The following is a 24,499-nucleotide window of genomic DNA, read 5'->3' on the forward strand; positions in this document are numbered from 1 at the left end:
TATGGGGCTTTTGAATCTGTGAGGAGCTGAGTCAAAATGCTTTTGAATCAGTGATGTGGATATAGCAAGCATTCTCCTCTCTTCCTTTCCAGTGAAATAAAAGGCACAGAATAATTTATAATCCAGTCTGTCGAGCATTAGGACAAGGTGCTAACAACAGATTAATAGCTTTCATTTCCATTTCAGCACACTAGCATCTATTCTAATAGCAGTGAGCTATCCTCAGTGAGGGTATAATTATCCTTGCTGCCCAGTTGTTGACCTTATTTTCTCACCTGTCTCTGCCTGTTCATTTCTTACAAACTTTTTTTTCTTAATCTCTAGAGAGGAAATGAGGGGGGGATTTTCCATGCCTTTGTCTTCAAGTTCCCTGAAGACTACACGGGGGAGAAGTTTCTCAACTGTGACCTCCAGATAGTCAGCCCTTGATCTGTCATAGCTCTATGTCCAGTCATCATCTCAAGTTCACAGGCTACTCTTTCAGCACAGTATTAGCCATAATTACAGTGCTTTGGCTAGTTACAAGTGATGAACTTGTAACTTGTATTTTTCATTTTTATTTTATTGCAGTGATGCCATGGAAGCAGAAGAGAAACCAGGAAGCACTTGTGCCGGGAAGTCTGCAGAAATTGTGAGTGCCATTTTCCAAAATATGCCTTGCTTAGTCTTATGTGTTCTCTTTGAATCTCTGTGCAGTCTCTGGGGATGTTAGATAGGAGTGGCTGATGGAGAATTGAGTTCCATTTCTGTCTTGCTTGAAGACAAGGTGACAGATGATCTCTGAGAACCAAATACTAATTGTCTGAAAGGTATCAGTTCAGGTTCTGAAAGCTGGAGGAGTGTGAGAAGTAGGTAGATTTTGTGAGGAATTACTGAGCCCCAAAAAAGGGGAAAAACAGGAGGTTCTGTCTCATGTGTTTGCTTTTTGTTGATGCTGAAATAATTAACACATTCTGGAAGAATGAGCCTGAAGCTTGACTGCTTCTGAGAAATGTAGCTGATGAATTGGCTTGGTGGGGTTTTTTTTCCTTCTGAAACACATCTGAACCTTAGCCTGGTTAATCAGCTTGGTTTCTCTTTTGTTTGTGTTGAGGGTTTTTTGTGGGGTTTTTTTGGTGGGCGGTTTTTGGTTGGGTTTTTGGTTTTGGTTGGTTTTTACTTCTGAAATCTGTTTGTAGTTCTGGATGGACAGAACTGATGTTCTTCTGCAGGAACAGCAGGAGGGGTTGCTGACATAATGTTCCTTTTCTATGAAGAAGGAAGTTATTTCCCCTGGCTAGGAAGATGACAATGTTGCTGGGCTAGCTGGTTAGGATTTTTGTTTCTTCTTTTCTCAAGTATTGGAGAAAGTGAGTTCACTTCTAACATGCACATACAGTTGCATTTCAGCATGCAGAATAGCTAATGGAATTCTAACACTTCTAGTGCTGAGCAAAGGAAATGCTACTGGAGAGGAGAGTAAAACCTAAGACAAGCTCTTTTTTTCTTTTCTCCTATGGTGCATGTTTGTGAACTAGACTTGGGAATCTTTGAGAGATTCTGACAGATCACTTGAAAAGCACAGCATTTTAATTAATCAAGGGCAAACAGATGTGTTCTCTCAAAATTGTATTCCAGAAGGAAGAACAAAAAGGTGGGGTTTCTTGCCACATCAAGGAACCTGTAAACAGTGCTTTTGTGCAGGAAAGGTGTCTTGAAACAATTTCTGCTGCATTGTTGTTGCTGATTTTGCCAATGGACAAGTACATAAAAATAATCCTTGTGGCCAAAAATGTTCTTAATTTTCCACAATTCAGAATGCTGACTACAGAGAAATAATTGAGGGGATTAGTTTAAGGACTGAACTATTCATGCTTGGCTGGTCTCTGACCAGCTAACAGTGCTGCTACAAAGAGCTGCAGTGTACTTTTAACCCTCAGAAGGGTCTTCAGTTGGGATTTAAACTGTGGAAATTGTTCCATGTTGGAGAAGAAGGAGGCAGGAGACTTTCTCAGAGACTTCTGAAAGATTAATGTTTTACAGATTCCTAGCTCTACTAGCCATTGTTATAAGTAAAGCCTTTAGCTCACAAGAATGTTGATGCAGGTCAGCAGGGTCATGCAAAGTGTTGTGGTTTTATAGTGCTCTGCATTAAGACTTCCATGGAAATACAATTTCACATTATTAGAAGTCTTCACCCCTTGTACGAGACTCCTCATGTCTGTAAGACCAAGCATAGCAGCTTGCAAAACTTGACGTCACCCAAGTCCTTTTGCTTTCAATGAAAGAATATATTTATTTTCAAAGGGTTTCTTCTCATACCTGCAGTATTGTGCAAAAAAGGACTTGACTGTCTGGGAGGTTTGGGCTTGGGCAGAAACAGTGTCCTTTTAGTCCTAAAAGCATAGATTTTGGAATATGGTGATGGGAACATACCAGAGTGCCTTCTCATGGACTCGATTTTAACAGAGCCATAGCTGGATTCTCATGTTTTTTATTCTTTTTGCTTGTATGTGAAGAACCCAGAGCCCAAGGACCAGATCTCAAAAATGATTAAAATTTTAAGTGGGGAAATGGCAATTGAGTTACATCTGCAGTTTTTAATACGAAACAACAATACAGACCTCATGATCCTCAAAAACACAAAGGTAAGTTAGATGTGGGTGTCATGGGTTAATCTGATTCATCTTGTGTTTGTTTTGACCAAGTTGCTGTTATTTTACAGTATCTTTTGTATTAGCGTGGCCTCCCTGGGTTTTGAGGATACAGATCTGTGTTTTGGTCATGATAAATCAACATTTAAAACTTGAACTTGTGAGGCTGAAAGAACTGCACCCAGAGGAAGTAATAGAATCAAATTGTTTTTGCTTGCAGCTAGTATTACCTAAGGGCAGGCTGCTATTAGCATCTTGGGTTTTTTTTCCAATTGGTTACAGAAACTAATCCTTTTCTCCCCTTTTTTTTGATGGGTTTGTTTTGCCGGTGATCATTAGGATAGATGAACTTGCCCCTCTAGTTCCATGACTGATCCAGTGCAAACACTGCTGGCTGGGTCAGCCAGGACTGTAGGGTTGCAGTATGCTGGTATCTTGGTTGAGATGTTGTGTGATACCACACTTTCAGCTTAGCTAAAGAAATCAGATTGGTATTTCCACAGTGAAGACAAAACTGATCAGATAATGTAATGTGGGCAGTGCTGGTAAACTGAGTAACTTTTTGTTTTGGAAGGTGTTATTCAAGGCTGGGCAAATAAAAACTTAAGGGTAACTTGGGCTCTCTCAAAGTAAGTGATTATTAGAAACCATAGGAGAAGCTTTTTTGTGTGTGAAATGAGGTGCATGTTATTAGCAAAAGTGGTAGAAGACGGTGGTCCATGGGCTTATCTATTTCAGGAGGCACTTACAGTGTATTTAGAAATCATTTACATATGTTAAGTGCTTGGGAGTGATCCTGTGTGGCATTCCAGGAATGGCTCAAAGATGTCAGCAGTACACACTCCGCAGTGCTCAGTTCTGGGAACCAGAAGGGGAGTTCTCCAGCTAAGCCGCAGTTGAAGTCTGTCTGACAGGAACTCACAGAATGGATTGGTTTGTGCTGGAAGGAGGAACTGAGGATATATTAAAATGTACTAATGATATATTAACTGTAATCAAAGAGAAACTGGTTAAATCGAGGCTAATTACAGTCCATTTTTTCTCATGTACTGGCAAGCACATTAAGTGACCCTAGGGCATGTCTCTTGCTGGTGGGTGATACTGATTGTTCTTCTTCTTCCAGGATGCAGTGCGGAATTCTGTGTGCCATACAGCAACAGTTATAGCAAACTCCTTTATGCATTGTGGTACAACCAGTGACCAGTTCCTTAGGTAAATCTGTGGCAAAGAAGCTCTGGTGTAATTTAGAGTTGTCTGAACAACATTTTTGCCCTGCTTACCTTCATACTTCTAACACGGTGGCTGCAGAATTCTGATGGGCTTAGAAAAGAATGAACAAAGGGTCTGACAACTAATGCGGAGACAGGGAAGAATCTGGAATTGTTTCTTTTAATCTGTCCTCACAAACTGGCTTTATTTGACCTCTTAACTGTAAGCAATTTGGGGGGGTGAAGATCTGGAATTTCTGTTCTTGTTTACTAGTTGGAGAATTTCTGAGATTATGAATGACTTTTGGAAGGGAAATGTGCTTACTGGGGAGCTTACCAGGGACTTCAGCAAAGCTCCAGAAACTCAGCAAGAGAGAGTGGATGGGCTGCATGTTGAGCAGCTGTACTCCATCTTTCATTGAGATTGCCATTGTCTAGAAGCTTGATTATGACCAGAGAACAATTAGGGGAGAAGGGCAGAGAGGTATAAAGTAGAAATGTGGTTAGTTTTCTTGCCTTCTGGAGCTGCTTTCTGGTTTGAAAGCAGTCTTTAGTGGTGTGAAGTCTTGTTTATAGGGTGAGGCATGGGCTGTATCAAAAACTTTTTAGTAATTTTTCTCTTTTTGTCTTCCAGAGACAATTTGGAGTGGCTGGCCAGGGCCACTAACTGGGCTAAGTTTACTGCTACTGCCAGCTTGGGTGTTATACACAAGGTAACCTTGCATTCATTCTTCTCTGTTCAGTGTAAATACTTGACTTGTGAACACCAAAAGCATTTCAAGCAGGGATTTTGACTTATGCCTGCACTCCAGTTTACCTTGTCTATTGCAAGGCACAGCTGTAACATCATTTGTCTTTGAACAAAGAGGTGCTGTTCAAGTCCATCCTGTCTGATAGTTCGTGCAATTTGTGGCATGTTTCGGTCATCATCAAAAATGTGGTAGGACAACATGGCTCAAGGAAAGAGTCTTTCTAGATTTTGCCTTCATTTGTGAGTTGAACAGAGTCCATAGTTTCCAGCTATGAAAATTGCAGGTGTATTTTTCTTAAACTATTTTGGGACATACTAAAGTCCTTACTGTAGTAAGTTTGAATGGTGACTTAAGTAGAGGTAATTTTCTTCAAATTCAGTCACGGAGAGGGTGTATTGAAAGCTGTTTTGAAATAGGAAGAAGTCTTTGTAATTGTTTTGTGTGTGACAGCCTTCATTAAAGTTCTCTAGTGAATGAATTGGCGTAGCTTCTGGCCAAATTTGTCCTGGTTTAGGTCAATGACCAGTTTTTTTAGGTCAAAAAACCTCAACGGTTGAGGAATATTCATGTACTGATGTTAATGAAACCCCAGTACAGAAGGATTCTCTGCTGATTGTACAGCACTGAAAGGCTTTTTTTGTGGAGGATGTAATGGCTAGAACATGTTTTCTGATTCCTTAAAATATTATTGTGACATGTTCGCAGTTGCTGTTTTTTCACCTTTGACTTCCTACTGTCTCCCCTTCCTGCTGGACACTGGACATACAGGGTCATGAGAAAGAAGCATTACAGCTCATGGCAACGTACCTGCCCAAGGACACCTCTCCAGGGTCAGCCTACCAGGAAGGTGGAGGTCTCTATGCCTTGGGTCTCATTCATGCTAACCATGGTGGGGACATCATTGACTATTTGCTGAACCAGCTGAAGAATGCCAGTAATGATGTATGTATGGGCTCAGTAATGAAAATTTGTTTTGTTAGGAATTTCTGAAAGGTACCAGCTTGTTAAGAAATGGGGTTTAGAGGTAACTAAGGCTGTGACATTAAGGTGGTACTTACACCTTCTTTGGGCCTTAAATACAAATTTTCTTTTTAACAACCATATTGCTCAAGGTTTAGGTAAGATTTTTAGGAAATTCTTATATGTTTGACAGTGAATCTAGATTAATTTTTCTTACTGCTTGTGTATCTGCTTCATTTTGCTAATGAACCTGCAGTATTCAGGCACTGTTATTGTTTACAGCCTAGCTGTCAATGGTGTAAGCCACAAAATGCTTCTGCTGGCCTGTACATTTAATGCATCTTATGCAAAAAGAAGTGTTCTACTTCATCACTTACTGTTTCTAGACCTTTACAAAATGTCTCAAGTTTGGAATAGATTAGTATTTTCCCAGCATGTTCCCTTCATTTCTTTGGGTAATTTCAGAATGCATCTTTAAAAATTCCGTGGACGAATTGCAAATGCACAGCCTTTCTTGTATCAGTTGTTGGGATAGGAGTGATGTAGACTGTTTAAGTCAGTGCTGATTACCTTTCCATTCAAAAGCTATTACTAGGCAGCAGTTTTCACACGTGGCTCTGATTTGTGTTATTGCGTAAACCAATAAATCAAGTGGGGGAAAAAGACCTTGGAGGTACTAGAAAGTCTCTTGTGCTATGTGGAAGTCTTCTAATACTCATTGTTGATGAGCTTTTGAATTGCTCTTTTTATTCTAGCTTCTGCCTCTTTGATCAGTTACTGTCTAAGAATGTAAAAGTGGTATTTTTAACAAGTCAGATAATTTTGGGTGGTTTGATAGTAAAAGTTTGCAGCCTTATGTTGATAGAAATATACCTACTTTAGCTGATGCCATATTCCCTGTTTTATGATGACTTAACTTGCATGTGCTTCCTTAGATTGTCCGACATGGTGGCAGCCTGGGTTTGGGTCTGGCTGCCATGGGGACAGCACGCCAAGATGTGTATGATTTGCTGAAAACAAATCTATATCAGGATGATGCAGTGACAGGTAAATGTTCTGGTTTCAAAGTAAATAACAGTGTGATGGCTTATCAGGCATCTGGGGGGGGTGTGTGTGTGTGTGTGTGTGTTGTAGGTTGTTGGTTTGTGGTTTTTTTTTTCAGGTTTTCTGTTTGCAGCATAGATTGTTTCTAGGTTGCCTTAGGTACATTTTTATTTACTGACCTTTTCCTGATCAGCACAGTTCTTTAGTTACGTGGCATTAATGTTCAGAGATCCCATCAGGACTGGTGTGTGCCACTATGCCCGATATTCTTAAGACATGCTAGGTCTCCAAACAGTCCCTTATTTTGCTCTATTCTTTCCTTTTTCATATGCTTTTGATTTAGTGTGGTTGATCTCCAGAGCCATGTGCCCTTTTTGGCTGAGAGGCAGGCTTGGAAATGCTTCGGAATTGGCAGGGGTTCCCAGGAAAATTATCTTTCCCAAGAAAGAGAAAATAGAACTTGGCAGGGAAGAGCACTAAGTTGTGGCTAACAGGGTTATGGTTACAAGAATGTTTGGCTATCAGTAATGTGGTTGCTGGGCATGGTGGTGTTGAGAAATGATCTGCTGCCCTACATCTTGTCTGATTCTCTACATATGATTTTTACTGCTTTTAGGAGCAGAGTTTGCTTTATTTTCTTTTTGCTTCTCTGTGCTGTGCAGGTGAGGCAGCTGGCCTGGCACTGGGATTGGTTATGCTGGGATCTAAAAATGCTCAGGCTATTGAGGACATGGTTGGCTATGCACAGGAAACACAACACGAAAAGATTTTGCGAGGCCTTGCGGTTGGAATTGCTTTGGTCATGTATGGAAGGATGGAGGAGGCAGATGCTCTCATTGAGAGTCTCTGCAGAGACAAAGTAAGTTACCTGTGACTTAATCCCTGTCCCTGTTTGCAATACAAATGACCCTTCCTGGCCTTTTGTGAGATCTCCAGCTACAGTGGATTGGCTGTTACAAAACAGGGAAGTTCTAACATAGGTTTGAAGTGGGGCAATTTTACAGGTTGCTTCATTTTGATCAAAGATACAAAAACAACAGTGCTTATTTGTATGTTTCTTTGGTCTCATACTCGGTCTCCATAGTCCTGTGAGCAACAGCAAGGAGCAGAACAGGATGTAAACGTTAAAAACAGATGAGTCTTGCTATAGGTTTGTCATTCTCAAGGATGTAGTAGTGATCAATAGCAGATGATGAATAAGAACGTCGCATCTGCCGGAAAGTCTTTTGGCAACTTTCTGTCTCTCTGAAAATGATAATCACAACCTTGTTTTGATGATTGTCCTGTTACTCATATCTAATAAACAGTTAAGCACTGAGGCTATCTGTTTGCAGTTTCTAGGCCCCAGGGTGGAGTAGATTTAACATCAGAATTCCCCAGTCCCTCTTTGGATGGATGTTGAATATTGATGGTTTCTCTTCCAGGATCCAATTCTCCGTCGTTCTGGCATGTACACTGTTGCTATGGCATACTGTGGCTCAGGGAACAACAAGGCTATCAGACGCCTACTGCATGTGGCTGTAAGTACTGTCACCTTAAATAGCACACAGCAAGAAACTTGTGGAGAGAGAGTTAAGCACATGGCTTTGACAGGCTTTGTGTCCACAGTGTTAAGTGTTCTGGTCCCAGTCAGACATAGTAAAATGATGAAAGCTTCCCTTAATATTATGATTAGAAATAACAGGGTCTTCTGGCATTTGGATAAATAGATTTTCAACAAGAGACTATTCAATTGGGTATCACAAAAAGGTGCCTAATTAAAAATGAAACATGATCCTAAACTAGGTGCTAAAGGTTTGGAATGTAATGGTGAGCTGGGAAAAAAACAACTTAAGCTGTAAAAGATGAGGTCTGTCTGCTCCTTGATAGAGTTGCAGTCACAGTGCATGAACAGGGGTGAGAATGTTTCAGCTAAGGCTAAACATGATTGTTAACATTCTTTCTTTGTAAACCTGTCATCTTGATAAACTTGTCTGCCTGACACCTGTCCTGAAATGTTGCAGAGTCCTAGGGTATTTTAACAATGTTTTGTTTTGCCTTTTGTAGGTGAGTGATGTGAATGATGATGTGAGGCGGGCAGCTGTTGAGTCACTTGGTTTCATTCTGTTCAGGTACAGTGTCTTCCTTGGTTGCTTCCAGAGCCCTCAATTTGATGTCTGCTACATTTTCAGAAAATATGTACATAATTGCTTTCACAAAATGACTCAATTGCTAACAGAATGGAGGTTGAGAAGTCAAAAAATGGAGAGACAATAAAACTTGGTTCAGAATTAGAAGCCTTCCATAATGTTCAGCATTAATGAGCCTTTTTGTAGGTTTCCAGACTCATGGCTTAATTGTCTGAACAGAGTCAGATGAATTTGACAAATAGAATGAAAAATTAATACTTGCAGGATTGAGAGTTAATTAAAAATTAAATATAGAGTGCTTATGCCAGGCGTCTTAAAGACATCAGAATTCAGACAAATGCATCTGCTCAATTGCTATGTAAAACATTCCTGGAGGTTGTGACTTTGGGGAAAATAACCCAAGGAAAGATACTGAAATAGTCTTCCTTGTTGTTTTTTAAGTATCCACTATTAAACCCCAACAGGTTATACAGCTTATATTGTAGTGATGTAAGTCCATCACAAAATAGTCATGATGTTTGCTTTGGTTCTCTTAAAGTAAAATCTGTTGTTGAACTGGTGATTTGTAGTGCTCTGTAGTACCCTCTGTTCCCTAGGTAAGAGGTTTTTTTATCATCCTGGGGAGTTGGAAGGCTCCCCAAGGATTAAATCTTCATCTGTTAATTCAGCAGTCTGTGGAGTCCAAGCACTGAGCCAAGCTGCAGCTTTCAGAGTGTGCCTGAGAGGAGGTATTGCATACTTGGGTCCAGAACTGTAATTTTAATATTTTTGTTTGCATCTTGTTGGGGTTAGTGGGAGTCTATAAATTCATGCTGAAAAGCAGAATAAATGGATGTTAAAGCCACTATTAAAAAACTGGGTTAGGTATATGACCAGTCAGTTTGTCATTAACCAAGTTGCTCCTCATCTAGAAATTACTCTTCCTTTGCTTTATCTGAAGCTTACTGTGGCTGCCATTAAATGTATTTATAAACAGAACAAATTCGCTCTGTGGTCAGCAGGTGTCTCCCAAGAGTTTTTGCTTTTATGACCAGGGGTCATTCCTTGCTGCGATCTGTCTTCCTTAAGCCAAAGGGTCTGTTTAACTGGCTTCTTCATCTGTGTACAGAAGAGAAATTCCACACAGGCCTTCCATAGTTTCAGGCATCTTTTTCCCAAAAGGGTTGTAACAAAGCTCCTTTAAACTCTGATTTCAATGTAGTTTTTCTTTTTGACAAATACAAAACATTGACAGACCCTACCAAAATGCGAAGCTTCCAAAGCTCTGAGCTAAACTATTTATCATGTGCTGTCATCTTGCTGGAGCAAGGTAGTTCTGGGCATGATCTTTCTGTCTATATCCAGCAATGAGTGACATCATCTTTGCCACTTGAACCTTTACTGCAGCTCTTCATAACTTATCCTGTCTCTTCCCTTCCCTTTCTGGAGGGGTGCAGTCCAAAATCTGCTTGCACAAGAGGAAGGAACGTTGTCTTGGAAGTTCCAGTGTCCACCTTGCTTGGTAGCAAAGGACTAAAACTTTTTAGCTGCTTACTGCTGGTTTCTGAATGCAAAAAGGTTTGTGTTAGGCTATTGTAATTGCTGATACTTTGCACTTGATACTTGCACAACCTATGAAAATACATGATCAGTTGTTTGGGTTTTTTTAAGGACACTGTTCTGGAAGGAGCTGTCCAGGTGGTTAGTTTGACATGGGCCAGTTTCTGTAGAAATTGAGAGCATTTCACTACTGCCAAAGGAATGAGAAATGCACAACACCTGTCTTGTAAAAAGGTCCAGTGTTCTGCTAGAAAGTGACTGCAAACCTTTTATCAATTATTACTTGGGCTGCTATCTTTATGAAGGAAACTGGAAGCTATAAAAATACTCTCACTTCACAGACAATATGTAAAAATATTTTTTCTATATTTATGTTACTTAAAGGCAATAGTTAAGGATGTAGTTCTGAGCATCCTGTCTCCGTGGTCAGTATCACATGAGCAGTGTTGTTCTTAGTCACCATGCAACAAACCTGTGCTTTCTTACATAGCTTGCAGTGACTCTCTTATGTTCAGTCATGTCTTGCTAATGAAGCCAATGTGTTTTTTCAAGTCTGTTCTTGTAGATACAGTTGCTAAAACAAGAACTCTGCCAGTCATTATATTGTTTCTTTATTTCAGAGTTCCGCATCCTGTGTTAATTTTTATTCACCTTCTGTCCTTACGCTTTCCAAGACTGTCGCTTGTTTGCTTTGTCAGTGGGTGAGCAATCCACTTATGTTAAATGGGATGTGCATGTTTGCTTCATTATGTGTTTCCATCTGTGGAGAAATTTCCTTTCTCTGTAGGAAGACTGGATTTTTGATTAGTCAGTAATCATTTTGGTTGAGGTTTATTGTTGCTGACTAAATTCAGTAACTGGAACATGTTGAGCTTCTGTTTATGGTTACTGAAACTGAGAAATCTATATGCTACCTTGACAAAATACCTCTTCACTGGATGAGCCTTTTTCAAGGATTGTTTCCTGTTGGTGGAGTCTAACCTGTGGTTATGAAGAGGCCTTGGAATTGTTCTCTGTGGGGCACTTCGAGGAAATTATTCCTTGTGTCATTGCAGACAGACAGTAGCGTCAGACAGAAGAGAATTATTAAGTTACCTCTTGCTCTTTCCAGCTGCTGTGAGCCGGCTGTGATGTTTCTGCTGGAAAGGGAAACTATAAATTGTTGCTGAAAGTAGATAATTGCTGTTTGCTGTATGAATGGTCTTTGTTTGTTTAGTGTTTTGAATATAGGCATCTTTCACAGCTATAGCAGTCCAGCTATATATGCCAGCTTTTAACTATAGGATTATCTGAAACACATTTTGATTAACGAAGGAGAACTAAGAGCAATTAGAGCTTATTCTACTTTAAGTGTCTACTGGCTATCACTAAAAAGGGGAGAAAGGAGACAAATTACTGTTAAGTACCACAGAAGTATTTTTAATACGTTCTCCTGGAACTTCTGGCAGTTATGTTAGACTGTTTTGAACTTGCATATGTTGCAAATTAAATATATAAGTAAATGTTGGAAAGACATGTTATCTTTAGTACTTTCTGTTCTTCAGATGAGAAAACCTAGGCTGTACATAATTTTACTATATAGCTAAAGAGTTCAGAAAATTTTAAGAAAAGAAACCAAACCCCAACTTTTACTCTAACTTTTACTGTAAATGGAAACTCTCGAAAAAAATTGTGACCTGGTTGCATAATGTAAGAACTCCAGTACTTTGGGGAAATTAAATCTCCCTTCCCAAAGAGAGATGGTCTGGAACTCCTGAAGATCCTGGTTTCCTAGATGATACTCTGGTAGCTCTTACAGATTGTGATGAACGATTCTTTCTCTTAATTTTGAGCATGTTTGAGAGTGCAGATTGGGATCTGTAATCTTATGCCATTAGTCTGATGAAATTGTTTTGAGCAAAGATAAACGATGAATATGTGAATGTCGAGATAGTACTGTTGTCTCTACTGTCTCTTAAACCCTTGTTCTTATTTTCAAGTGAAATAGCAATTCTGTCTGTGATTTTTCTGCTGTGTGAGAGCTATACTGGGCATGGCAAAGCCTTCATTGAAGTTTCAGTGGACAAAAAAAAAAAAGGAATTTTGTTTTGTGTAAATTAGAGGGATGCTCCATGCACTGCCTGTTTTACTCATGATTATTGATGTGCTATTGTCCTATTTTGGTAAAATGGTCTCATTTTCTTAGTGCAGAAAGAACAAAGGGCAGTTTTCTGTGACAAATGTGGCACCACCAGGCTTATGAGTGTGTGAGTAATGGAGTTAAAAGGTAAGAGGTTCTGTCCATCGTTAAAGCAAAACCACAGAGGGATAGTTTCAGCAAATAGAGTTTTTCTCTCAGCCTGCTAAGAAGCAGTTTTACCTTTTGTGGAATGGGCATGTTCACCTTTTGGTCTCTGGAGTGAGTGATTTTGCTTGTGATACACAAACCCCTCCAAGAACAAGAAAAGCTTGTACTTAGACATGCAGTCTCAGCAGAGGAACATATCTGTAGGGAGGCAATGCAGTGAGTCTATGTGCCATTTTGTTTACATGGAGTAAAGGTGGATTTAAATGGAAACCAGCAAAGTTGTATCCCTCTGCTGATTTCATAGTAGATCAACTTACATCCAGAGTGTTTGGTCTTCTTGCCTAGTGAATATTAATGTTTGTACAGAGACTCTTTCCTTCTAAAAATGTACTTTGAAGAGACTGAAGATGATGAGAACTGAAGTCAGATACTCACACTGATTTAGTTTTTATTTATTTCCCTCTTCCTGTACAATTGGGCATTAGTCATTTGCCATGGAATGAAATTGTGGTTGCCAGCATGGAGCTGAGGTTAAAGTAGAAGATGCTTTGGATGAGACAAATTTATATAAATTTATAAGATATTGCTTGCATAAATAACATAAAACAATAGTATTTATACCCTCTTATAGCACATTTACCTAGAATACATACAGTAATACTATGATATGGGCATGGCTGCCATTCCACTATACATAGCTGACTTGTTCTTCTGTTTTATCAACTTCATTCTCAGTGAGCAGCAATGTATCCAGCAGAATGGCTGAAGATGATTGGATGGGTGAGCTCCTCAGCCTCATTGGGCTCTGGTACATAATAGGGTTAATCCCATTTCTCATCCCATGCATGACAAAGAGCTTGGAATTTTCTGCCACAGTGCTTCTGAAAGAAATCCTACTTGAGCACTTCCTGAGGGCCTTGATTGGCTTTGTGGTCCTATAGTTGCAAGTTATATACCTGCTGAAGGCCTCCCTAAATGTTTTGTTGAAGAGTGTATAAACAAGAGGGTTCACTCCTGAGGATATATATCCTATCCAAACAAATATCTCCATAAGCTTTTGAAAAACCTCCTTGTTGCAGGAGTTGCACAGAACTGAACTTATATTTGTTATGAAGAACGGGCACCACATCAACAGGAAAAGAAAAAATACAATCCCCAGAACTTTTGATGCCCTTTGTTCGTTGGTTATCGTTTGCATGGACTTTCTCCCAACTGTAGACATTCTGCAGATGGGCATGTCACTAGAAAAACTCTTGTCCTTTCTGGAGCCATTTAGCATGGCAACCTTTTCTGGTGAGGAGGCAGGTGTTGTGTCACGCTGAAACACTGTGGACACTGACCAGGTGAAACGCTGAGGTGGCTTGTTGATCAAGTAGGCCTTCCTGTGTAATGCTTGGATTGTCAGAAAATAAGTCACTATCATTATAGTGAGGGGAATGAAGAATGCAGCCACTGACCCGTACAGAATGAAGTCATGAAAACGATCAGGCATCAGGACACACGTAATGTTTGCAGAATTCCCATTTCCATCCTCAATGCCTCTGATAGGAATTGGAATAGCAATGCCTACAGGAGAAAAAACAAGTACTTCAGCATATGGTAACTGCTTGCAGTCTCTTTTTGGGGGGCCTGAAGCTTTAGGGACTCTAAGGAAAGGTAATTCCTGAGCTCTGAAGAGGGCACAGGGTGATGGAGAACATGAATTGTTGAGAGCATCATGTGGGTCACTTGTGAGACTTGGCAAGTTCAGCTTAAACAAATTGCCCTTTCTAAGGAGACTGTGCCTAACCCTTAGTGAGTGAGGAAGCACTATTAAGTTGCCAACTTTTCAAGTGCAGAACATGTGAATTGCTTTGACTCTACTTGTTACCTTTTCCTCCAGAAATGTGTTTCCATAATGCCATCTGCTTCTCCCCACCCCCTCATGTAACCTTTCCCTTTTTGAAGGGTGGTTCTGTAAATACATAAAACTTGTCTTTCCCTCTTATCTTAACCACATCAAATGACACAGACTGATTTTTTTTTTTTTCACCCTGCTTGACTTATGTATACAAGTAGTTAAATAGATGGTGGAATTACACAGCGTGTGTTTGAGATGGATTTGCTGTTTAAAGTCTTTTGCATATTTAAGACTGTTTAAATGAGGCTAGCTATCTCTGTAATTCACCACTCATTTTAAAAAAAAAATGTTAGCAGTCTTTTAAATGAATTTTTTACAACCATTAAATTACAGTCAGCACTTTGTTTGCCAGCAGTCTGACATTACAACAAAAACAAGAGGTTCCTAGCTGTCTGGTGAAGGTTTCTTGTCCTGTTTTTTCTGATACCTTTTAATGAGATCTAGGGATTTACTGTGTTCCTTTGCTAGTCTGCTTGCTGAAGTTAGTTGAAGGCAGCAAGAGCAAAATGGTTCACCCTATAGCCTTTATCTCTGTTTTGATAAGAGGGACACCCTTAGATACAGCAAGCTTTTTAAATGAGGATTGAACCAATTCAACCTTTTATTTGGAGAACCATGGCTCAGCTGCAGAGTACTTTTGTGTTAGATAAAAATCCAAGTACAGTACTGATTAGTAACAATAAATTGGGCATTGAAAGGTCAACTTGTAAGTCTCTTGTCATGGCAAGGGTTTCCTTTTTTTGTGATAGGGATAGCATTTTTTTTTTCTCTTACAATTGCAGCTCTTCCAGGATTTTTTTTCAAGTTGGAATTTTTTGTTTTAGTCATGTACACCTCAGCCAAAAGGTGGTTGTAGCCATTCTCTTGCACATTATTTGCCTTAATAATCCATAATAATTTTTTTCTTGCACACAGAGCATACGGTTACTTGAATTAAATGGTTTCACCTTATTGACTCATTTAACATGTGGGGGTTTTTTAAGCATTAAAGACAGGTGAGGTGCTGCATGCATACCATAGAGGTGCTAATACCATAGGAGTTTATACATTGACATCCTTTATATAAACTGCTCAGGCTTGTTTCCATTGGGTTGGATTTCTTTGCTTACAAGTTAGACTTTCCATGTGCCCTATTGTCAGTGTATCAATCTTCAGTGTCAATGTCACCAGCCTCTCACTTATCTTTCAAGCTTTGATGTAATAAATTAATGGGGTTTTACTTTCTTCATGGGGCAGTTGTAAGGCATAGATTTTGAGCACCAGCTACTCAAGGCTTAAAATTAAGTTTGAGACATAATATATTATCACAGATGCATGAAATATTCTTTTCCTAGGAGACATGTTATGCATGTAGATGTTGTCTTCTGTTTTTTGGACTTTCAGGACCATGAAGAAAACTGATGAGTATCTCTACTTAATCTTTGCCTTTTTGGCAAGTCTGATAAGAAGCAACAGTTCAGGCAGATTTTTGTTAGAACGATGTGTGATCCAAGAGGTGGACTTAGCCCAGCCCAGGTGTTAGGGTCTGCTAATGAAATTTTCTACTTGGCCAAATTCTCCACTTTGCCCAGCTTTCACTTACTGTTTTGGGCATGAAAGCTTCTACATTCCTTACCCAGTCTATAAGTCTTACATACCTATTGAAATGAGCCAAACCACGATGATTTTGATGATTGTTGTAGCCCATGAATTGTACTGACTAGCCTGGATTGGCTTTTTAATGGCAATATAGCGGTCAAGTGAGATGGCACAGAGGTGCATGATGGAAGCCGTGGAAAAGAGGACATCAAGAAACAGCCAGATAGGACACAAGGCAGCTGGAAAAGGCCAGGCATTGTCTGAAAGAGAATGGAAAATTCATTAGAATCTAAAATTCTTAAAAGTTTTCAGTGTGTTTTTTTTCCTTGGTCTCAGTACCACTGAGAAGTTTGTAACACTACAGGAACTGACCTTTGCTGCTGCCTCAGCTGGATTGTGTTTTACTTTTCAGCCAGCTTATAATTGCTGTAGTTGCTGCCAACATATTGATTTGGCTATTTGTATTAATAGCCTTTCCCTGTCTTTTTGTCCTTTCTGGATCATAAGCTCTTTGTGGCATTAAAAAGTTTCTTCAAAATGGGCCATGACTCTGCTTGGTCCTTCCACCCTGCTGTTAAGTGATTATTTTCAGCAATCTCTGATAGTCCTATGATTCAAGGTGATATTAAATTGAGATAATGGGCCATAACCAGTGTATTAGTCAATCACTGCAGAACCATGGTGGAATCTGAGTGGTGATCTTGAAAAATCTAGTTTAGACAATTTTAAAATGAGTTTATTGTTTCACTTGACCAGATGCAACTGAGTACTACTGTGGCAAAGCATGTTTCTTCAGTCTCAGCAATGGTTTTCTAGAGGTTCAAGGGCTTTCGTGCTTTTTTATTTTTTTCCTAAGAGGGGAGGCATCCAGTTTCTTACAGTAGTTGCTTGTCTTTAATGTTAGTATCTGTGGTGAGCATAGGGTCCATCAACTGCATTGTGTCCAAGACAATGGTTTTGTAGCATTCAGCTTTCCAAAAGACTCATATTCTTGAGAGCTGGGTCTCCCCATCAGTGTTTACAATACCAAACTGAATGAGCTACAATGAAACTGATTACGGCTTTATTTTCACTCACAAGTAGTTTGTGTTGGAAGCCAGTGCTAAAAGTGTTCAATTTGAGATTCGCTTTAGTGTTGTGTGTCTGTAATTGTGTTCCATAGTCCTAGGAAAGAATACATGAATGCAGAAGTTTTTTCTATTTCCAATGGTAGAAGTTGATCAACTAAATATACTACTTCTTTATGAAATTCAGCTGTACTCTTATCAGTGGGTACATGAATAGTATTGCCAGAGATATAACTTCTTCATTGAATGATGACTAAGGCAAAAAAAAATATTAAATCAGATTGGTTTTTATCTTCTTGCTCTGAATTAATAGATCTGTGTGCTAAGAACGCCAAATGAGCAGAATTACTGTCATGCCCAGTCTTATCCATGTGGTAATGTTGCAGTAGTTTGAGAGTAAAACATTTTTTCAAAATGTGACTGATAGATGGAAATTATAGCAGTGCTGTCTCTCCTTGAATTATAAACTCCAGATGATGGGAAATTTAATGAAGTCAGACATAGCACGTACTTGTCTGCACTCTCACCTCTGCTGGGAGTCTGATGAACATGGAGAACATGGATGGAGCCCTGAACTGAGCCTCACCCATCCCCAAAGCAGTGGTCTCCAGAGGAGGAGGATGTAGGCAGTGAGGCAGAAGGGAAAGAGGTGGTCTGTATTCAAATGATTAGCCACTCAATTTTAGTATCTAGCTGCATATTTCCTAAAATAGACATCAGGGTTGAAATTATGCTTTAAGAAAAAAAATTATTCTGTCAGGTAGGTATGAAAAAGTTATTAGTATATTATGAAACGCTTACTCATCTTTAATTTTTCTATCTACAGTTTCAGTGGGCAGGAAGGTATTATGCATTTCTGAAGGAAAAAAAAGAAAACCAAAATGTCTTGTGACTCGTGTAACCAGCTGTTTGCAAAAAAAAAAAAAAAAAAGGCATCTGTCCTAGTTTGAGCTAGGATAGAACCAAGTAAAAAATATTTTTAAAATAATTTGTTTTATGGGCTTTCAAAGTTTTTTCTTACTCTACAAAAGTAACAGGGCTGCTATGGACTCAAAGATAAATGTTCAGATAAAATGTGGACAGTAGAAAGTGTATTCGGCATCTTGAAGGGTGTTGGGTAACAGCTGAATTTCAAGAGAGGAGCTAATACTTCTGTTGGAGAGTACTTATATGCAGTTCCTTGGATTTTGATTTCTTTCTGGATAATTGCAGTGTGATAAATTCTTTCCTTTTGTGGTTAGTTTACTCTTTGCAGAAGAAAACCCTCAAATATTTCACAATAAAAAGCTCTTTTCTTTCTTTAAATATAGATACATTTAAACAGCTATCTGATGCAAAGTGGCCTTGTAGGTCTTTGAGTTGTAAGAGCTTCCATTAATTAACAAGTGCAACTGAACAGAGAAAGATTTGTCTTTATTTTTGTCTCATTTTGAACTGGGTGCAGAAGGCAGTAAGTTATCACATTCGTGCTTATGGTATTATGTATTGTTATATTTGCGTGTATGAGATGATGTTGTTTTTTTTTTTTTAATCCCATCAAAATCAGAGTAAACTTTAACTGCAGTAGCTGATAAGAACTGAAAGACTATAGTTATTGTTTAAACAAAGCAAATATTGTCAAACTGATACCTTGCAGTCCAGAAGTGTCATGTAGTTGTCTAGGATTCAGGCCGTGATGTATTTGCTTTTGCTTATTTTGATTGTGACACCTGTGTTAGAAGCTCTGTGCCTGGCGTTTGAGAGACTGCTCTAGGCTGAGATTTTGTGCTTTCCTGATGGTTGTGGTCTGTGTATCACTGTTGGCCTATTCTGTTAGTTTGGGAGTAGGGAAAAGATGACATATTAATTTCCCCTCAGGATTCAGAAAGCATCTCTGACCCTTCAGCATGGTGGTAACTTGCTTGCTTGTTGTCCTGCTTTATAATTCAGACTGAAGATAAAATGAGTATTTCCTGGCAAGGAGTGATAAAAAGCTGTTAGCAGGTCATGCTTAGTTTGGGTTGTTACAAGCTCTGATTATCTTGGTGGTAGATCCAGTGTTGGAGCAGACCAGAGCATTTACTGGGCTGTCTGAGATTCTTCACCTACATTTTCCTTGGGGGTTGAATATTAATTTAAGCAAACTAGTGGATTGGATTTTTAAAATTACTTCTTAAATGCCTATATTACCTGGCAAACATTCCTGCCTGAAAACTTTGCTGGTTGCTGCATCTCTCAGGTAGCATAAGATAAAACGATACTGCTCCTTCCTACAAATTTCACTCCTCCCAGCACTGCAGCGTTGCTGCTATCACAGATTATTTTCCTTATTTTGAGTCAATACAAGATAAAGTACATATTTTACGATTTGTCTTGTGCCTTAAGAGAAGATGAGCTTTTAACAAAACTGTCTACTTTTGATTAATCTTTATTTAAGAAAAACTGTATTTATAGGAAATACCTTGGAAATGTGTAATCTCTGAAACAAAGTACAGTATGGAAGAACTGCTCTTGCTATAAACCAAAAGGTTTTTTCAAAGCTTGGGAGAAAGCACAGCTTGTGTACATGTATAAGCATGATGAAGAGAGATCTTTAAATAGACTTGGAAACTGTTTGTTCTTCTGCTGTAAAGGCAGCAGAATCGTTGCCTGTAAAGGATTTTGTTGCTGTTAGATGATGCTTTTAGTGAGATTGGAATTGGATCTTTTTAATCACTAGCTGCCTTAAGCCTGGGCTTCAATCTTCACATTGCTGTTTCTGCCTGTGTGGTGTTCACCCTCCTGACAGCGTTCAGGTTGGTGGAGTGCACAGGCCTGGCCTTTCCAGGATGCTGTTTGACTGTTTCACCCCCGTGGCTGCCTTTATTTCTCTGATTAAAATTAGAGCTTAAACAGTCGTTGTCCACTGTTGTGTACTTCTTTTAATTTAGCCAAAGTAATTTTTTTTTTAGGGTTGCTTTGTAAGGAATCAACTTCTCTTTTCATATTTGTATTTAGAGATGAGATTTTTTGAAAGGAGCCTTCAGTTAAGGCAGTTTTCTCTCATACTTTGCATGAGCAAGAAGGGAAAATTTGCTGTGGTTAGTTATCAGTAATGGAGGAAGATTAAGATGGCTTCTGCTTGCGATGTTTTTTAAATGATGGTTTGCAGCCTGGGATGATCAGCATTACCTCTGATTTTTAAGTGAATTAATATTAGGAATAGAGAATATATTTTAAATAAGGTACATGCACTGCCTCCAGGTAACCAATAGCCCACCAAACCGTGGACAGACAATAGACTTCTGATCTCAAGTTCATTTGCTGGTTTCACTGTCTGATGAATAAAAACATTTTTGCTTTTGTTCTGCAGCTCTGAGTGGTAGAAATTTGGATAATTCTTCTGAAATCCATCAGATTTCAGAGAATGCAATTATTTCCTAATATGCCCTCCTTTTTTCTGGATGAAATGAGAATAATTTTGAAGGCAATAAAAGCAATAAATTGTTTCTATAGTCTGACACTCACACTTCTAAATTAAAATTGCAGTGTGTATGTGTACTAGAGTACATTTTGGTCATTCCTTGAGAATAAGTAATCTGCTCATGGTACTGTACCTTTGAGTGAGTTTTAGAATTATTTATTTATTTGCAGAAGGTGCAGCTCTTCATTCCAGGGGCAGTCTGTTTCTGAAGGTTTAACTGTAAGCATACCACCAGGGCATGCAGCCAATAGCCATGGTAGGTTTTGAACTTGAGTGCTCTCTGACACATTAAATGATCCTGAGTGTAAAAATTAATGTGACTGCACTTCAGTTCACGCCTTTTCCCCCATAAATTCTCCACATAATTAGATATCAGTCCCATATCAGAAACATAATGTTTGCATTCTGTATCTAGAAGCTGCACCCAGCTATTTCATTATTATGGAAACATTTCTGTATGAAAGTGCCAGCAGGCTGGATTTAATTTGCTCTCTGGCTGTCAGTGATTATTCTCTGTTCAAGTAGTTATCTGAAGCTAATGTGACTTCAAGATTTAGACTTGTAAAGTGTATTTAAGTGACTGTTGCAGCTTTATTCCAGTAACTCTTCATGGTTTGCTCATGCGTTAAACCTCTATAAACACCTCAGCATCTTCTCCTGGTCAGTGAAGAGGCAAAGCAGTTGTTTTTTTTTTTATTGCCAAAAAGAGACTTGCATATAAGAAATTTCAGTTTTAAATGCTGCTGTGTGAAAGGCTGGTCACAATCTTGCTTAATTAATTATAACTGATTTTGCTACTTTCTTGTAAATTTTCTGCAACATCAAATATGCTTTTGTTTGATTTTTAAATTAAGATTCCTAGCATGCTTTGAACTGTTGTAACCAGGGCTTAATGCTGGATTAATTGAGAGATTAAGGAGCAAAAGTCTCTCTAAAAAAAAAAAAATTATTTCTTAGTCCAGCAAAGTGAAAATAATAAAAAAAATCCAAAATAAAAGAACTCTACCACTACCGAGAAAGAACTCCGCAAAATTCAGAACTTGCCTTCCCTTCATATTGATTGCTAGTCCAATAGTAGTGATTTTTATGCTTAGTAGTTTTATTTTTCTTATGAATGGAGATTTTTGGCAAAAATGAAGCAGTTACAGTATCTGTGTCTAAGTATGTGTATACATATCTGTTTCATGCCTCTGCACACATGTGCTCATACATGACATTACAAATTTTTTTGTAAGTCACTGTTTATTTCAAGTTAGAAATCAATGTCCTGGTCATGCATGTTATTTTTTCTTTTTAGAAACTGTTGCTTAAGAAAAAGGCTATTTTATGATCTCAACACTGAATTCTGACCTCCGATTTGCACTTCTGTTTAGGGAGAATCAGTCTGCATTGTACAGAAATTCAGTCTCAATCCATTTAGAGAATAAACATATTTGTTAATGAAGTGATACCAGTCTTCTGCAGCAAACAAAAGCTACTGATAACCTACTGGAAACAAAGTTTATGATTGTTTTTGCTTGTTGCTGAGGCAACTGTTAGATATCTAGCAGAGTAAAAATGAACTCTTACAGCCTATCATTACGTAGGGCCCAGTGGTAATGATACATCTTAAAGATAATTGTGTATATCCGTAATTTTTTTAAAAACCCATCTCATGGATTTTTTCATTTTTATGATACAAAAAAAAAAAAAAATTAAATGTATTCTTGAAGAAACTTTAAAAGAGGGAAACTTCCCCATGAAGCTGCTTTTTATTAGTTGTCAAGCAGTTTCTGAAATAAAGCTGAGCATGAGAGAATCTGAAAAAGTCGTGCTTGTTTTTAATGACTAACTGGAGTGAAAACGTCACACCCAATGTGTGTTCATATAAGAAATAGCTATTTTATTCCACATGAGCAAGTCTAACTGGTAAATCTGAGTTTCAAACATGGATTGAGGGCTTCTTGGCTTGACAGATGAGTTACTTCTTAGGGATGCTTCACAAACCTGCTGCTTTCCCCAGGGTGAGAGAAAATTAGTTTCTCTGAAACTGGCACTGTTAAAGTTCAGTGTTAAGTAAAGATGGTGCCACGGAGGTTCTCTGACTGCTCGTGGAGCTTGGACAAAATTATAGAGTAAAATCAGGTGCCTGACTCCTAGAAAGTTCAAAACCTGTTCAGTATACTGAGCAAATTAACTAGTCATCTTTGCGTATTTTTTACGAGAAGCCTTCAAAGAGTGTAATATCCAATAGAACAGATGCTAGTATTGTGCTGATGTTGTTAAAAATAATTTTACACTGTACAAAATGTTATTTCCCATGTCTAGCCCAAATTTAGTATGATCAAGTCACAGGTGATTTTTTTAATAGTTTGTTTTGTAGGAAGAAAATATCCATAGTGGGTTATACATGAGGACACTAAGCTATATTAAGGTGAGAGGGAGAGAAGGTTTAGCAGCCCTTAAACAAGTGAGCTTTAAAATTATGGTGGAAAGCAAACAGGTTTTCTGGTTAACTTAAACCTCCCCAAATTCTGCCCCATATGGTAATCTGATGAAAGAAACACATTGTACTTACCAAATAATATTATGAGAAGGGCAATTGGCATCACAAACAGACCCACAAGCAAATCTGCCACCGCCAAGGATGTCAAAAAGTAATTGGTAGCATATTGCAACTTTTTCTCCAGAGACACTGCCAGGATGACAAGTATGTTCCCCCCAATGGTGGGGATTATCACCAGGAGGATCAGTAAAGCTGCCCAGCGCACTTTGTTTCCTTGTTTGTCACCTGGGTAGTCTCCTGTTACTGAGAGAGGTGACAAAGATCCATTGCCAACTCCAGACCCGTTCAGGAAATGTGAAGGATAGGACATTTTCGTGTCCAGCAGAATGTGTTCAGGAGCTGTATTTTGAGAAGGAATTGTGTCCAGTGCAAGAGTTCACTGTTCCTCTCTGGTCCAGGATGGTCCTGAGGAAAGGCCAGCATGGTCAATATGGTAAGCTGGTCATCTGCTATTTTGAGATAAAGTAACTCTGTCCGAGCTGGTATCCAGTTTTTTATCCCGTGCCTTACTGGGTGCAATTAGGTCTTAAAAATGAAAGTCTTGTCTTGTGTCCATCTCTGGTTGGTAGGGTTCAGTGGTTTGGTCTCCCCTTTATAGCCAGGTTTGGGTTTCAGAAGATCATAGGAGGCAATTCAATAGCTGTGAAAAGTAAGCAGTGCATTAGCTCCCCCCTCCCCTTTTTCTTTTTTTTTTTTCCTCCAGTAGTAAAAAGTGGTAGATGATTTTGGATGCAAATGGTTCCTCTTAGATAAAGATGTGTGTAGATTTGCTGTAAGTACAAACTGCAAAGGCAGATGCTTGGTTGTGTGTATGCAACTCCTCCTCCCCTGAGTGTCTTGTCTCCAGCAGACTGTGCGTAGGCAGACAGCAGTTCCCGTATTTCCCCTTATTAAGAATCCTATTTCTCCACAGAGGTTCACCCCAAAAATATCTTCAGAAATGATGTATGAGGTTCCCGTTTAAATTTTTACAGTTCCTAATTTATCAGGTGAGGGTCAGGAAGCTCTTGACAATAAAACACTGATGACAGTCTCAAGGGGACAGTAAAGATTTATGGAACTGAGTTATCTAAATTTACCCATTACTTCGAGGGGGGTGTGAGTAAGCCACTTGTTTTTGTAATCTGAGCAGGGCTTTTCTTAAGCAGACTTTTCTTTCCCTCTCTCTTTCTCTTTCTCTCTGCCTCTCCTCTCTCTAACTCTGCTGAGGACTTAACGCTTACATTTCCCCCTTTAAGAAGAGACTAAACCAGCTGCTACGGAGTTAAGCTGAACAAATGCTCAGTTACTGAGAAGATTTGATGTGTTGCAATTTTCAGGTGAAGAAAGCCTTACCTCTTTATCTTGCTTTTTAGTGGAGTTTGATTTACATCCAAGAAGATCTTTTGTAATTTTCTTTTTCATCACATGGTGCG

General features: G+C 38.9%; 2 protein-coding genes across 2 annotated transcripts in view; one reads left to right on the forward strand and one right to left on the reverse strand.

The window, feature by feature from the left end:
- Positions 1-24,499, forward strand: part of PSMD1 (proteasome 26S subunit, non-ATPase 1) — a 61,805-nt gene that overhangs the window by 8,095 nt on the left and 29,211 nt on the right. The window contains exons 9-17 of the mRNA XM_071752426.1: positions 571-631; positions 2,499-2,627; positions 3,757-3,845; positions 4,476-4,554; positions 5,362-5,535; positions 6,489-6,600; positions 7,260-7,456; positions 8,022-8,117; positions 8,644-8,708. Of these exons, the coding sequence (XP_071608527.1) occupies positions 571-631; positions 2,499-2,627; positions 3,757-3,845; positions 4,476-4,554; positions 5,362-5,535; positions 6,489-6,600; positions 7,260-7,456; positions 8,022-8,117; positions 8,644-8,708 (1,002 nt within the window). The remainder of the gene's footprint in view (positions 1-570; positions 632-2,498; positions 2,628-3,756; positions 3,846-4,475; positions 4,555-5,361; positions 5,536-6,488; positions 6,601-7,259; positions 7,457-8,021; positions 8,118-8,643; positions 8,709-24,499) is intronic.
- On the reverse strand, positions 12,976-23,918 carry HTR2B (5-hydroxytryptamine receptor 2B). The gene is made up of 3 exons (XM_071752427.1): positions 23,097-23,918; positions 16,090-16,290; positions 12,976-14,118 (listed from the first exon to the last, which is right to left on the reverse strand). The coding sequence occupies exons 1-3, from the start codon at positions 23,392-23,394 to the stop codon at positions 13,241-13,243; spliced, it is 1,377 nt and encodes a 458-aa protein (XP_071608528.1). The 5' UTR covers positions 23,395-23,918; the 3' UTR covers positions 12,976-13,240.

Source organism: Heliangelus exortis, chromosome 9, assembly GCF_036169615.1.
Source record: "Heliangelus exortis chromosome 9, bHelExo1.hap1, whole genome shotgun sequence".
NCBI lineage: Eukaryota > Metazoa > Chordata > Aves > Apodiformes > Trochilidae > Heliangelus > Heliangelus exortis.